The sequence below is a fragment of the Hippopotamus amphibius genome, chromosome 4 (assembly GCF_030028045.1).
Source record: "Hippopotamus amphibius kiboko isolate mHipAmp2 chromosome 4, mHipAmp2.hap2, whole genome shotgun sequence".
Lineage (NCBI taxonomy): Eukaryota > Metazoa > Chordata > Mammalia > Artiodactyla > Hippopotamidae > Hippopotamus > Hippopotamus amphibius.
This window is the reverse complement of record NC_080189.1, coordinates 96,146,778-96,162,815: the sequence shown is the minus strand read 5'-3', so window position 1 is coordinate 96,162,815 and position 16,038 is coordinate 96,146,778. Positions and strand designations below refer to the sequence as shown.

The window sequence follows — 16,038 nt, the reverse complement described above, 5'->3', positions numbered from 1 at the left end:
ACATTTTCTCATCCTCGTGGCTGTTAAGCTTGAATTCTAAGTTGTTCTCCCAGCAGCGCCTTCTGTTGACGTTATCACTCCGGTAAATAAACACCAGAACTTTCTGTGTGCCACAGCTACCTAATTTTTTTAGTTTGACAGACTTCTGTACTTCCTGTGATTAAAAAGTCAGATCTAAACTCCTAGCCTTTGGTGATATCACTACTCTACAATGTTAATAAGCCTGGAAATTCAAGAATGCACAAGATTTGCTTACAGAATTCCTTCACTTCAAGTGATTCTTCTGCCCTCTGGTGTCCAAACAAAGTCTGAACAAATTATATTGTGTTCAGATGGGCCTTACTGAAGCTGGGTCTTGCTAATGAGTTCCAAGTGAAATGTAATATGGAATAATCTACCATCAGAGATAACAGATCAGATTCAGAAACTAAACTGAGATCGGGCCAAAAATAACAGAATCTGGGGAAGATCTGTAAAGGCAGAAGATTTTATTTTTAACATTTGATTTATTATTAAAAATTTATAGTTTTATTCTGTGTTGATAAGTTTTTATGATTTATGCATAAATGTAAATATTAATACGTTTCTTTGAAAGTGAGCTTCAGTTTTTAAACCATTCTCTTATCAGAAAGGTGAGAATAAAGGATTTTTTGAAAAAAACTTACTGTAGTAAGAACACTTATCATGAGATCTACTCTCTTACCAGATTGCTACGTGTACAATACTGTATTATTATCTGTAGGCGGTAATGTTGAACAGCAGTTCTCTAGAACTTACCCCGTGTAACTGAAATTCTATACCCACTGATTGGTGACTTCCCATTTTCCACTCCCCTGAACTCCTGGCAACCGCAGTTCTATTCTCTGCTTCCATGAGTTTGTGTTATATATATAAGTGGAAATAAGTATTTTTTTGTCCTTTGTGACTGACTTATTTTACTGTGTAAATGTCCTCCAGGTTTATCTACGCTGTCACAAGTGGCAGGGTTTCCTTTTAAGACTGAATAATATTCCACTGTATGTATATACCACTTTTAAAAATCCATTCAGCAGTCAATGAACATTTAGGTTGCTTCCATATATGGTATGAAGGGTTGTCAAAAAATTAAAAAGTAGAACTACCATACGATCCAGCAATCCCGTTGCTGGATATTCATCCAAAGGGATTGAAATCAGGATCTTGAAGAGGGATCAGCACTCCCATGTTCATTTGCAGCACTATTCACAATAGGCAAAATGTGCAGATTTTGAGGATAAAACATTAAAGAAATGTTTTGCTGCTCTTGAGTCATTTTCCCATAGTTCTGAAACAATTTCTAAACCTCTAATTTTGTAAAAATAACAATTCATTTTTAAATTCCATTTTCTCCCAAATAGTTACTGCTTTTACTCTTAAATGTTTCAGCTTTACTTTTAAGAACCCAAACTTACATGTGAATTTCCCAACTAAGGCTTCATTTTTTGGAGCAAAAAGAGGTAGTTATAGGTACTGCCTTTTCATTTCATAACTTGATTTTACTATGTGCACACTGGTTAATGATAAGTACATTAAAATTTCCATTAATATACTACCAACTGTAAAATAGTCAGTGGGAAGTTGTTGTATAACAAAGGGAGTCCAACTTGAGGATGGAAGATGCCTTAGAGGACTGGGGCGGGGAGGGTGGGGGGGACTTGGGGGGGGGGAGTCAAGGAAGGGAGGGAAGATGGGGATGTGTGTATAAAAACAGATGATTGAACCTGGTGTACCCCCAAAAAATAATTTAAAAAAATAAAAATAAAAAAAAATTTCCATTAAAAAGCTTAAACATGAGCAAAACCCATTCTTTCCTTGTGCAGAGATAGTAGAACGAGGTGATGCAAATGGTGACTGGGAATATCTGTGAATTCCTTGGTTCAAACATTTGAAACGAAGCCATAGTTCAAGGGACACCATGATATGGTAAAAAGCTTCCCTGGCTGTATACTAAAGATGTGCTCTCTCACCCCAGCTCTGCCTCTTACACTGTCCGACACTGGACACATGGAATACATTTGCTTATTTTCACCTCGAACTTTCTAATTGTTTTTGTTGGTGGTGGTTTTTCTTGTTTCCTCTTACGTCACATAAACTAGCCAAACCACAAAGCTAGCCTTCTTCTTCCGATTTATTGACCCTCTATGGTGTATTTCTTTTTTTTTTCCTTAGATCTTTATTGGAGTATAATTGTTTTATAATGTTGTGCAGTTTCCACTGTACAACAAAGTGATATGGTGTATTTCTGAGTATAGATAATATGCCCTTGTCCTTTTAGTGAGAAAAAGAGAAAAATAATGAGCTGTCTTGTAAAGAACTAAGAATTGTTTAATTTTAGGTAATCCTGAAAAAACACCTCCCCTCTCCAATTCTATTTTAGGAATTCAGATCTCTAGAAAAAATTAAAATCCTTTTTTCTGAAGTCATGTTCATATATTAAGCAATTAGCTATTTCATTTAACTGACCCACTACAAAAGCGATGTTAAGTGACTTTTCAACTACCATTATATGTAAAGTAATGAAATCTCTTCCTTTCTATAACATTTCAAGTCTCCATCTAACTGAAAAGCCCCACCATGTACAACTCCTCATGTGGGTTTTTCTCTAGAGGAAATGAAAAATAAAGGCTGAACAGTTTTCCCTCTTTGCAATAGAGCATTTACTGTCCCTTCTCTGCTATGAGGATATGTCAACAGTCCTTCTTTATTTCCCACCAAATTATTCACTTTCTAACATGTAAAAGACACTGAACGATCACAAAATTCTTTTCTATGGCCCCTGGAAACTTCATCCTACCAGAAATGCTGCCAAGGACCAGCTGTGGGTCGTGGCATTTCCACCTGTTCCAGAAAGGCATTGTTTACTCTAACGTACTTAAACATCACAGCCTTAATTGAGGTTGACTTGTGATTTTGCTTCAAAAAAAAAGCAAATCCTGGAGATACTGTGTCATATCACAGGATAATAATACATAATGACAGTAACTCAGTGTTTATAGCAGACTGGATGTATGCAGTGGTACTTCACTTAGAACTAGAATGACTGCGGAGAAATTCCACCTTGTACCTTGGCCCACGTCCTCAACAGCAGGGGTTTGAAATAAAACATGGAATTCACGAGTTCCTAAACTCTTTGGACACCCTGTTTTCTCCTCCTGATCTACCTAAGATATTTGGCTCAAGTGATGACAGACTCCTGTAACACATTGTTTCCACAGAGAATCAGAGATGATTCTCAGAATTGTATGTCTTCAGGAATCTCCTAAATCAGATCTGAGCTGTAACCCACACTGGCCCCATTAACTAAGGGTTTTCTTGATTCTTTTTGTAGAAAAAAGATATTTAAAGATTGATTCAAAGATAAGGGTGCAAAAAGAAAAATATTTCAAAAATAGTATCCTAAACTGCCTTTAATCTGTATAGTGTGAGACTTTGAGAGTCTTAGCAAATGGGGTGGAAAAAAATAATGGAAGAATTCTCTCTCAGTGTCACACTTTCTCATTTATGCACCTGAAGAATATGTCTAAAATTTTCTTGCTATTTCTTTTGTTTTAACGAAAGCCTTCCTAATGAATTTAAAGTCTGTGGAAATCTTTGGGGAAATCTCATGGGTCACTAGCTCATAGATGCCTCTTTATCATTTGAAATTCAGTTTTATTTTTTCATTCAACATTTGTTCACTGCATGGTTTTCCACTTATTGGATAACAAACTCTTACTTTATCGCCAGTTCTAAATTACCAAGAATATCTTTAATTCTAACCCTTCTAGGTTTTTGATTCTAGAAGGGAGAAGCAGAGGCAGTACTAGAATCTGGGCTTCCGGACTGCAAGTTCCTAACTCTGATAGACTGAGGAGGGTGTATGACAGAACATCTCTGCCAGTTTCCTTTAACTGGATATAGGCTGTGTTTTTCTGAACCGGTGAGAGGCAGCTGATTCTAATAGCAAATCAATCTTTTCAACTGGCTTTCTGCCTTCTTTTCCACAGGGCCAGCATTCGCTTTTAAAATGAAGCTCTCCAAATCCCAGGCTACTTACTACGTTCAATCATGTTTTCATTTTTCTGGTATAGAAATTCTTCCAAAAAGGAAGAGAACCTTCAAAAAAAAAAAAAAAAAGAGAGAGAGAGATAGATTTACCTGTATATTTATACCTCCAGCCCTTCTGATTCATACTGAATAGTCTTTCTTTGCCCATACATATTATAAACTGACTCTTATAGGAATAAGCAGAGGGATAGGACAGCACCTGTAAAATTTGCATGTTTTGTTTTGTAAGTAAAAATCAGACTTCTTTACACATTTAGCTTATTTTTCCCATTTTGCTAAAAACAAAAGCCCAGTTCAGTCATTCCTCCTGCCATGTCTTCCCTCGAGCTGGTCATCCCTCTGATTTGTTTAAAAGGAAACTGCAACCTGTAGAGAATAGCCCGAAGCAGCAGAGGGAGAAAACTTGTAACAGCTGTCTGGGGCCTTGCCAAGGGGCAAAGTTCTCTCATTGGATAAAATCCATTTTTCTCCTCTTATCCATTGCTTCCCACTGCATGACTGAAGGCCCTCTCCAAATACACAGGCGTGCCAAGCATAACATGATCACACCTAGTCAAGGCGGCAGCCGGCCATGGGAGATAGACAGGCATGGAGCTGGGGCTTGTTGCTCCTGGGTTTACGCTTTCATCTCAGAGCTGCCTAGGCAGCAGGTCCATTTCTCTTCTGCTCTTGTGCTGGTATTGTTTCAAGCAAGATACAGACATTTTAGAGTTTGGGTAATAGCTCTCTCTTTTTTTTCCCCTTTCATATTTTAAACTGTCTTAGAGTTCTTTTTAAACAGTAGGTGGAGACACAGATAAGTTCCCTGATTTCTTTCTTACAGTCACAGGAGCTGAAGTGATAGAAGTCAGGCAGATGCTAGAAACTGGAGGCAGGAATAAATGGCCCTCTACGGCATATGAAGATGACTGTGTCAACAAGTACAATTTACAGTACACACACACACGCAGAAAAATTCGTTAGATTTTTAATACCTGGGATGTATAGCTGCAGTAGGAAAATTCTCTAGGATTTGTGGAAGGAAAAGAATTGAATGTGGTTATTTAGATGGAGCATTTTCCCACACTTTCTCTGTTTCCTTTATGGAATCTTTCTCTCCTACTTTTCATTTACCTGCATAAGATGCTTGGCATATCCAGTTATTTTTAGATCTGTGTGAGATGCAGCTACATGATATCAAAGGAAAAATTCCACTGGTTTTTAATGTACTAAAATAACAATATTTGGTTCAAGCTGTACTATCTTAAACCTCAGGGAGTATCTCTACCAAATCACTTTCATTTGTGAAAGCAGAGTGGAGACGCAGACCGGAGAGATCACACACAGCAACCTAGAGGATAGAGATCTTACCCAAACACGGGCAGCACGCCATGGGGAAAAGCTACCACAGGAAAAAAACACACTTTCAAAGATCATTTTATAATAGTCAATAGAAACCAGGTTTCCCCTCGCTTCTTTTTTTCTTAGATTTTATTATACTTAAACCTTTTTGTCAGAGGTGAGCAATGAGGACAATTATGTTTCTTTGATAAATGTTCATAGCTTCATTCACCTATACTTTCTCACATTAAAATTTCTTAACGATTTGAAAATTTGATATAAAAAAACTAGCTTGAACGGCACGATGTTATTTCTTTTGAAATATTGGCTACTGCATGACTGTAGCTACAAAGTCAAAAGAGATGTTTTTCTTAAGTTGGAGGGCTGTTTCAAAAATGTAATGTGTAGGCAGAAATCTTGCATTTGCTTTGATTTTAATGATAGACCCACCAGATAGTACTGCAGGCATTATAATAAAGCTATAAGCCCACCATGAATGGCCTTTGACTGAGTCTTAAACATGCAGCCTGTAATTAGGCAAGAGCTTTGTATCATTTGAGCTCCGTATCCATTTTGAGTTACAGCTTAATCTACTTAATATAGGGTTCCTTCCATTATCGAGTTGACAGATTTCACTTGGCTGAAAGCAAAGTGCTAGAAACAATGACTGAAGATACAGACTTAGATCTTTAGACCAACATCCAGCTAAGAATATGCTCAGTACCAAATGGCTAACATTCTAGGACATTGCTAACCTCTTTGGTGCAGACCTGGGACATGTCAATAAAACTGATCAAGAAAAGATCAGTTTCTATTCACATGCAAGATTTTTATGAAAGATAAATATATTCTCAAGTTATTTATAGAAAATCATTAACAGATTTTTTTAAAAGTACAACTTCTTTGATATTTCTTGTAATTTAGTGAGCTGTTTTGATTTGGTTGCTGTAAATTTGAGGTCAGGATCATTTATTGTGACTAACTCCAGTATCTTTAGTTCCCTGAGAGTGACCCTCATGAATGCTTTGACTGAGGAGTACGATTTCGAGCCTTGACAAGATTCTAATTAGTGCCGGCTATAATGGCTCCATTCAGTGGAGATTATGTTCCCAACTTGTCTAAAAAATAAAACTGGGAGGAAGCCGCACTTTCTTATAAACTTTCCTTAATATCACTCATTTTCTTTTCTAGGCCTAACATCATACAGCTAAACTTCTCCATTCCAGAAGAATGCATTAGCCAGTTAAGAATTCAAATATGGTAACAGCATTGTTCTCGCTAACTTCCTAAAGTACAATATAATAAAATCATAAAATAGATTTAGTATGTGGGAGGAGAATTATTTGTTGAGAAAAAAAAAAAGTCAAGTTATGAAGTAATTCCCCTTTCATGTTTTTGCATAGAAGCACATCGAATTCATTTAATTTGTACCAGTATGACTTTTTTACTTTTACCACCAGGGGGCAGGGTATGCTAACTATTGAATTAGTGGATGCCAAAAAGCGATTTTAAAAAGTGAAAAATTCTGAGGGTTTCTCCACAGATTCTTTAGGGGAAGAGTTGTTGAATTGCCAACAGTAAATTTTCACCCCAGTTATGAAAAACTAGATAATTATGATGTCAAACTATTAAAGCTCTTTTTACAGGTAATTTTATGACATTGATTTGTTCCATTGTATTTTTTAACAATCATGGTTTTAATTTAAAGCTGAAATTTTACATTAATTAAAGAAAATTGAAAATAATTGTGTTTATAGACAACTTTCTTAATGATTGCAATTCAAATTTCATGTACCTTTGTAAGAAAAGAACTCACTTTGGAAACTTTAGAAAATACAGGTACATGGATATAATTTAGAACTTTTTTTGGAGAAACATTGAAAGCTTTAATAAGCAGGATAACTTGTTTCATAAGGTTCTCTTTGATGATCATTAGCCATTCCACTTGCCAACAAGCAAAGACAGTTGTCTTTTGAGATCTGAAGCTAATTCAAGAAAACAGTTCAAAAGACAATAGAAGTATCTAGCGTGGGGGGTTTGTATTCAGTTTTCTGAAGTCATACTTCTTGGAAGAAAAGATATGGATTGGAATTTCAATTTTTACTTATGCCAGTTCAACTAAAAAGAGTATTTCAAAAGCAAGAGCCCAACTGGACATTGATAAAAGATTTAAAGTATGTGCACAACTAACATTTTATGGAGGTATAATCGACATATAACATATTAGTTTCAGGTGTACAACAAAATTCGATATATGTATATATTGAAAAATGATCACCACAGTAAGTCTAGTTAACATCAGTCACTACAGATAGTTATAATTTTATTTTCCCTTGTGATGAGAACTTTTAAGATCTAAGCAACTTTCAAATATGCAACACAATGTTAGTAACTGTAGTCACCATACTATACATTACATCCTCAGGACTTATTTTATAACTGGAAGTTTGTATCTTTTGACCCCCTTAACCCATTTTGCCCATCCTGCACCCTCTATTTCTGACAACCACCAATCTGTTCTCTGTACCTTTCAGCTCTTTTGTTTGATTCCACATATGAGTGAAATCATACAGTATTTGTCTTTCTCTGACTCATTTCACTTAACATAATGCCCGCAAGGTCCATCCATGTTGCAAATAGTAAGATTTCATTTTTTGTGTGGCTGAATAATATTTCATTGTAATAATTAAGAATATTTTGAAAGCAAAAACTGGATTTAAATACACTCAAGGTAAACTGCATTTATTTACATCTGCATGTGATTTCATATTGATCCTGTTGACCATTCCTTTAACATTATCAATGATAAGCCTTAAAAATTTTATTAGAAGTGAAAATTTCTCAGGTGCGTGAACAGTATCTTCACTCCCCTCCTCATTTCTTTTCAGTGTCCAAGCAAAACCTATGACCCACTAATTAAATCCACCCGAGACTTTCCAGATGATGTCATCAGTTTCATAAAGCGGCACCCTGTGATGTATAAATCAGTATATCCAGTTGTGGGAGGACCAACATTCAAGCGAATCAATGTGGATTACAGACTGACGCAGATCGTGGTGGATCACGTTGTCGCAGAAGATGGCCAGTACGATGTGATGTTTCTTGGAACAGGTATGCTAGAGCCGGGTTATGCTTTCTTACAAATGAATTTTTCATTATTAGACAAACGAAACAAAAAGTTTACTGGCCAAAATCAAAATGAGTAGCTATTAGCTAATACCTAGTCAGCATGTTTTTAACTTGCATAATGTGTGCTTTTAACTGACGATCATACGTATCGCCCAGCCTCCATTAGTGTTATGCAAGATTTCAAAATATATTACTATATTATGACTGCAATGTGCCTGCTATAGATGAGGTGCTCAGGACATATTTGTTGAGTGACTATGGACTAAAACAAGTAGGCAAAGAAATGTTTCTTTATTTTCAAACTCCACATTTCCCTCTCTACAGAGATATTTGATAATCCTACCCCAAAGGATCCCTTCACCCAGTTTTGAGAGTCAGTGACTTAGTTGACGTACAATGGCTTTTCAAAGAAGTTAATCATTAATTTGTAAAGAATTTAAAGTAGAAACTACTTGGTGATTATGTTTCCTGTCCTTGAATTTTGTGGATTCAGGATCACTTTCATTATTAGAGCCCATTTTATTTATTTTTTTGACTGTCAACTCACTAATTATAAAATGATCACCTTTTTCCCCCCTAGGGAAAGAAATATTGCTTATTTGGTGCATCTCAAAAAAAAAAAAGAGTAATATCTAATAATGTCCTGCGAATTCTAATGGCAGAAAGATAACATGTATCATTAAAACAAAAGCACTACATCCTAGATAATGTTATGCAATTTGATGGATCAAGCATTGCATAAAAATAAAAATTTGATGAGTTTTTAAGAAATGGACTTTTTAGGGAAATAGGTTTTTAGGACTATAAAACAATTTTAGAATAATTTTGTTTTTAAAAATATATTGGTTTTACACAAGTTAAGTTTATTAGGAAGCGTCTGTGTGACAGACGCTTCCTAATAAACTTTAAGACTCAAAAGACTTTCAAGAATACCAGTTGTCAAACCCGATTATTGCAGATGGTAGTACCCAGGTAGGCCCAGGGAAAAAAGTGATGCTTTCAAGACTACAGAGACTACTACTGAAGCGTTGAAACTTAAAATAATTAGTTTGTCATTAATTGTAATGAGCTTGCCCCTTAAGTGCACTGCCCATCCGAAGCTCATTTCTAGTTCTTCAACATTTCAGTGTCGGAAAAGACATTTAGCCACTAGGTGGTACTACCTAACTTTTACTGAGAAAATTATAAGGATACTAAGATAGATTGATTTCTGATTATGACATTCAGAAAATGTGTATTGAAAATTTTTCAGAGATCCTAGAGTCAGTTGCAAACAATTAAATAATCCAGATTATTTTGTACAAACAGGATCATTACCATCCATGTTAACATACTCCAACCTGAGCACTCAGAGTGTAAAAGCAACTATTTTTATTTTTATGTATGTCAGTCTATATATTAACTTCCAAATGGGATTTTTTTCTTCTAAAATGTTCTTTTGGTCATCTTTCTGTAATAACATGCCACCTTGTGGAACTGCAATATATTATTAATCTTGTGATAATAGTTTAATTCTTTTAAATTGAACTAAAATAATTTTAGACAAAACTTTTTTCTAGCCCATTATGTTTCTGTAAGTAAAATACATTTTATCAGTGAGCTACCACTTCCCCCATGTAGACAGCCTCAATGATTTCTTTTGCATTTGTTAAGATAATTTTATATATATATATATATTTATCTTTCATGGTGAATTGGATAAGTACTGAATAAATATTTCTTACATTGAGAGATAATATATTTGAACCTTTTAAATTAAGTTCCAAAAATGTTGTTCCTGTTTTGTTATCACTTCAACTAATTTTTAAAGGAGACATCTATATTCTTTGTGTTAGGAATATACTGAGTGTCTTTTTATATTTTCTTTATAAATACATGTTTTATGAGCTGAAAGCAATAATATTTCAGAAGGGGAGAATCATCTACATTAAGCTTCACTTCTTGCATGCCTTATTTAACCTGATTTCTTGAAAGACATTGAAAAAAAAATGAGGGGAGCCATGTGAAGGTTGCTAGGAAAATGCTTAACTAAACACTGAAGTAGAAACAGCAGGATCATGGGTAATATATTTTTTCAGACGTTGGAACAGTCCTAAAGGTTGTCAGCATTTCAAAGGAGAAGTGGAAAATGGAAGAGGTAGTCCTGGAGGAGTTACAGATATTCAAGGTAAGACTTAGGCCAGAGTTCCGGGAGAGCAGTTCTTACACAGGACATGTTTGCCTCAGTACGTCATCACTTTTTCTGGAGATGTCTTTGCAGTTAGCTCCTTTATTTTTCTTTTCCTTAAGTGAAGGAAAAAGCTTTAAAAGCACCCAAGAATGGGACTCATTTTCCCCTGCAGAACATCACTGAACTTAGGGGCCTGGGATTGCCCCTCCTGACTGAGGTCTCTAGGCACGTGGTTCAGACAAATCGCCACAGTAGATGAAAACCTAGGGTCTCTTTTACTATCCAGACGCTTTGCTACTTTATACATTTTACTCTGCAATTTTTCCTCAGTTGAATTTAAGAAAACTGGAAGAGTGTATAAATCATGTGTCCCTGCATTTCTGTAAGGAATTTTTTTTTTAAGTTGCTTGATAGTAAGTCTTTATGTATGCTAAATTCCCCTCAACCACCAAAAGAGTGAGTAGATCTAAAATAATAGCTCTCCAGATTTGGGGAATGTCCATAGACTTCTTTGTTTTTTTAAGAAATTTTATTGAGATATAATTGACGTACAATAAACTGCATATATTTAAAGTGTACAATTTGATTTTTTTATTAGTAATGTATATATGGCAATCCCAATCTGTCTTTAGACTTTTAAGAGTAGTAAATTTGAATTGTGGCATTCTTTGTAGATCTTCAATGAAATTCAGTTTAAAGTTATTTTCTAAAATGCAATTAGAAATAAAATCGCATTTCTTAGAAGAGCTTTTCAAAAATATGCTGCATCTTTTATAACATTTTTGTTGTGACAGTTTATTAAAATAGACTGTTTCCATGTAAACATCCATTGCCTTAAAAGAGAGTAGAGCCCTCTGCTGTGAGGGGCTCAAGTTAATTAACACGCTGGGTTTCACAGGATCCTGTTTACACTGTGATGATAATAGTGGTCCTAGAGGTAACAAGAACAAGGCCTGCTATCGCATCTACCAAAAACAAAGTCTTGGGTAGTTCCTGAGGGAAAAGCCAATGTCAAATATAAGTGTGAACCCAGAGGCCAAAAATAAAGCCCCCACAACACATATAGGCACCTTAGGCTAAGTCTACTCAGTGGTTGTTAGTGGTCAAGAGGAATTGTTTGGATTCCACTGTTAAGATTAAATAATGAACCTGTTTGCTTAATTGATAAAAAAAAAACAGGTATTGGATAGAACTTTCTCATTTAACATTTTTCTTTTCATTTTTTTCATATATTTTCTTAAATTTTTATATCTGCTATTGTTTATTGATTAGTAAATATTGACTGCTGAGAAATGGATAGTAATATATAGTGAGAGGTAAATGATAGATTAAAAAGGATGGAATGTTTGAAAATTTTTTTGTTTGGTAGCTATTGTGTCCGTGTTTTAAATTTCATATTACATGCATATATTTCTGCAAATAAAACTTTCATGTCATGAAATCATGTCATCATGTCTTGTAGTGTTTTATAAAGAATACGCTCATCCACGAGGAACACTGTAACTTTTTAGAATTTTACTACTTGAATGAATTTTTCAACTACTGATCTACGTAAGAGCAGAAAGAGGCAATAAATAATTATGGAGATGTTCTTGTCAACACTAGTTTGAATTATATGGAAGCAGTTAAGATAAGCAAAGTCAGAAGAGAGAGAAACCTGGTGGGTAACTGGGAACAATTTTCAATGCAGAGTGTCTCCTCATACGTTTAGGTAATTTTCCTTTAATAAGATTGAAAAGTAACTATTTTGATAAGTTTTATTAAGGTTGAATCACTACACAAGAGAAGGAACTAGCAAACATTCAGCTCTTTTTCTCCTCTATATAACAGAGCCTTGAAGTTTACTCCAGTTATCTTTAGTACAAGATAAAACAAAATATTTGCTACTGTAAAAGATTGTTTGTGCTTATCTTTATTAACAGTTAACTTTTATTTTCAGCATTCGTCAACCATCTTGACCATGGAGTTGTCTCTGAAGCAGGTATTTTCTAATTTTTGTGTAAAAATTAACCACAAAAGGAAGATTGTTTGAATCAAAGTTTATTTTAGGGAAAATACACTGAAACTGTAAGTTAAATTATAAATAGTGTAAAAAGCTTTAGATTATTTCTTATAACTGATTATAGGGCATTGTTTCAGCCTTGCCTTAGGAGACATGGAACCCAATTTCATTAACTGAATAATACATTCTCCCCTTCCTTTGGCTCTTGAAAATTGAGCTCACTTTCCTAGTCTCATGAGAATGTCATTCTGTCAAGGCTGTAAAGTAACTCATGTAGAATACTAGCCCTAAACATTAAAAATGGTTTTTAATCTGTGAGTCTAGGAGTTAGACTATGGACTGAGATGGCAAACAGCCCAATAGTCAACCCCAACCTTCCACTTAATATCCAAATCCCAGTTTATTCAAAAAGTTCAGACCTGCATTCCCATTTCTGTAGGTCCCCCTGATATTTAAGAAAGACATGATAGATAATATGTCAACATTAAGGTGTTGCTAAAGTTGTCTTAATCTGCCATGCTTAGTGTGATACAAGGATTATTAGGGAAAAGATCTAAATAGATTTCTTCTTCAGTCTTTTCTGTTAATTTGTTCATTCATTCAACATTTAGTTCTTGGAGGCCTGCTGCTGTCCTTGGAGAGTATAGAAACAGACGGGTGGCATAGCCCTTAACCTCTAGAAGCTCACGTGGAACTGGAAGACAAAGGAGCACGCTAACACAGTAGAGCAGTAATGGAACCACGTACTAGGGGGACAGAGAGGAGAGGAATTGGTGTAAAAGGGAGCCAGGGGAGCAGGGAGAGAGAGAGCACTAAGGGACAGGCAACTCGAGCTATGAAGGATGTTGCCGTTAACCAGATAAATAAAAAGGGTGGGATGGGGAAGCATATGCCAAGAAGAAGAGGGGAACATCTGAAAAGCTGTGAAAAGTGGAAGACTGTAACTTATTCTAATAAGTCTGTGTACAATTAGCGCAAAGAGCATACCTGCGTGCAAGTGGCAAGGAGGCTAGAAAGGAATCTGGGGAAGTGAGACAGAAGAGTAAACACGTCCCTGCATGGATCCCCTCCTGAGAAGTTTAACAGGTTTATCCAAGACAATGAAAACCTGTAAAGATTTTAGCCAGGAAGGTGTCATGATAAGCTTTTCCTCTTAGAGCAGTCTGGTGTGGCAGTGTGGAAGATGGATTGAGTCCTGGGGTCGAGGTAGGAGCTGCTGGAAAACAAGGCTGAAGCCAGTGGAAATAGTAGGACACTTACAAGTGATCCAGGAAAGAGACGATAAGGACTGAGACAAAGGCAGGGGCGGTGGAGAGGGAGGAGGGAATAGATGAGGGAGCTCTGTACGAGAGGACAGAGAGATAAGGCTGCCAACTGAATGAGAGTGAAAGAAGATTCAAAGACAACTCCCAGACTTGTGACCTGGGTGACTGGGTGGTGTCTCTTGGTCAAGGTAGGGTAGGAAGAGTAGATGTAGGAGAATCCGTGTATGCAGAAAGAGTAGATTTAGGAGAATCCGTGTGTGCATGTTTATGTAGTTTTCGAGGTAACTTTGAGTTGTTGTACAGGAAGAAGAGTAAAGATGAGAATTGAAAAGAGAGAAACACAGTGTTCAGTGCAAGGAGAGGAACCATCAAAGGAAATAGAAGTCTTAGGCAGAACTAAAGAGGGAGAACAGGGAGAGGGAAGAGAGTTTCAAGGCAGGTTTAGTCTTACTGGTATCAAACACTATAGAGAATTATATAGTATTAAAATACTAAACAATGTCCACATGTAGCCTCTAGGAGGTCTTAACTGACAGTTTAATGGGTGGTAGGGGTATAAGACAAATTTCTATAGGTTGAGTTCATGTATGTTATTTGTGCCAACATCTATTTCTTGGGGTTTTTTTTCCCCTCCATTTAAAGTCTGGCAGGACCACTAGACCTGACCGTCAGTTACCTGAAGGCACAGGCTGTGGCTTATTCACTTGTATCATTCCTCCCCTCTGCCTCCACCACATACCCTCAAATGGATACATGCAGGGAACACTGCATTATTTTCAGGACTTATTTTCAAAATGTAATTGTATTTGCCGAGTTTGTCAGTATCCTGCAGGCTTTCGTGTGTGATACGGCATCCCACAAGCTTCCTTAATACTTTCTTCTCTGTGTTACCAAATACTTTCTCTCTCACTTACAACTCATCTTCCTTCAGAGATCCTTACTTCATTAGCAAATGAAATGGTTAGTTGAAACCACAAGAAAGTTTTATAAACCCCTTTTCCATCATCTCTTATATAAGAAGTCATGGCAGGAGAAGACCATCAGTGTTGCCTATAGCATCTGTGCTTGATATAATCTACCAAAATGTATTTTCAACGATTGAGAAAGAATTTGACATCTTAATTCCTCAGCCTAGCAGCTGGTTTTTGACCTTCTTAAATTACTGCCAAGGTTACTCTAGCTCTATAGAATGCCATCCAATGCATTATCAACATCTTCAAACCACCATCCAGGCAGGGGTGGAAGACTGACTTATTTTACTCTTCCTTATGTTTCTGTGCAAGTGTTTATAATGGGCAGGGCACCTGAGGAGACAGATTTAGATCTGTGATGTGGTATTCAGGAAAGGGAAGTTTGTAAGACTAGTCTGAAAGATGCTTCTAATGCATTCGTTTTGCCTGATTTGCAGCAACAATTGTACATTGGTTCCCGAGATGGATTGGTTCAGCTCTCCTTGCACAGATGTGACACTTATGGGAAAGCCTGTGCAGACTGCTGTCTTGCCAGAGACCCCTATTGTGCCTGGGATGGAAATGCATGCTCTCGATATGCACCCACTTCAAAAAGGTGAGAGGCACATCAAGTTAAGATGAAGCCTTCCTTTTTACACAATGAATATCTCACACGAATACCTTCTCTTGTAGTTTCAAGGGGAAACATATAGAAAACATGGTCTATGGTAGGAATATTACCATCTAAATGTTTTACAGTTTTTCATAAAGCTAAGTTTTGAAGGAGGATAAAATAGAATGTTCTGAAATCCGGAAATGTGGAAGTCTTACCAAACCAGGTTTGTTTGTCCGATGCACAGCAAGCCAAACGTGGAGATGCCAAGATTTGCAGCAGAGAATGGGTCTATTCACAAGGCATTCAAGCAGGGAGATGGGAAGACAAGTCTCAAATCTGCCTCCCCGAAGGCAAGGGACTCAGGATATTTCCGGGATAAAGCTGAGGTGTGGGGAGCCTGGGGAAAGGTAATTGGAGATAAGGAAAGGGTGAGGTAATCATCGTTCTGTGCAGATGAAACTAAGCTACAGGCTTCTTGCTGGGATGTCTGCTCTGAGGGTGGAGTTTTTGGCCTCTGATGG

At 36.4% G+C, this 16,038-nt stretch overlaps 1 protein-coding gene across 7 annotated transcripts in view; it reads left to right on the top strand.

Moving 5' to 3' along the window:
* SEMA3D (semaphorin 3D) overlaps positions 1 to 16,038 on the top strand; it is a 197,287-nt gene that overhangs the window by 156,387 nt on the left and 24,862 nt on the right. For all 7 annotated transcript variants that reach the window (XM_057730880.1, XM_057730875.1, XM_057730877.1 and 4 more), the window contains 4 exons: positions 8,274 to 8,496; positions 10,593 to 10,681; positions 12,624 to 12,665; positions 15,360 to 15,517. In XM_057730880.1, the coding sequence (XP_057586863.1) occupies positions 8,274 to 8,496; positions 10,593 to 10,681; positions 12,624 to 12,665; positions 15,360 to 15,517 (512 nt within the window). The remainder of the gene's footprint in view (positions 1 to 8,273; positions 8,497 to 10,592; positions 10,682 to 12,623; positions 12,666 to 15,359; positions 15,518 to 16,038) is intronic.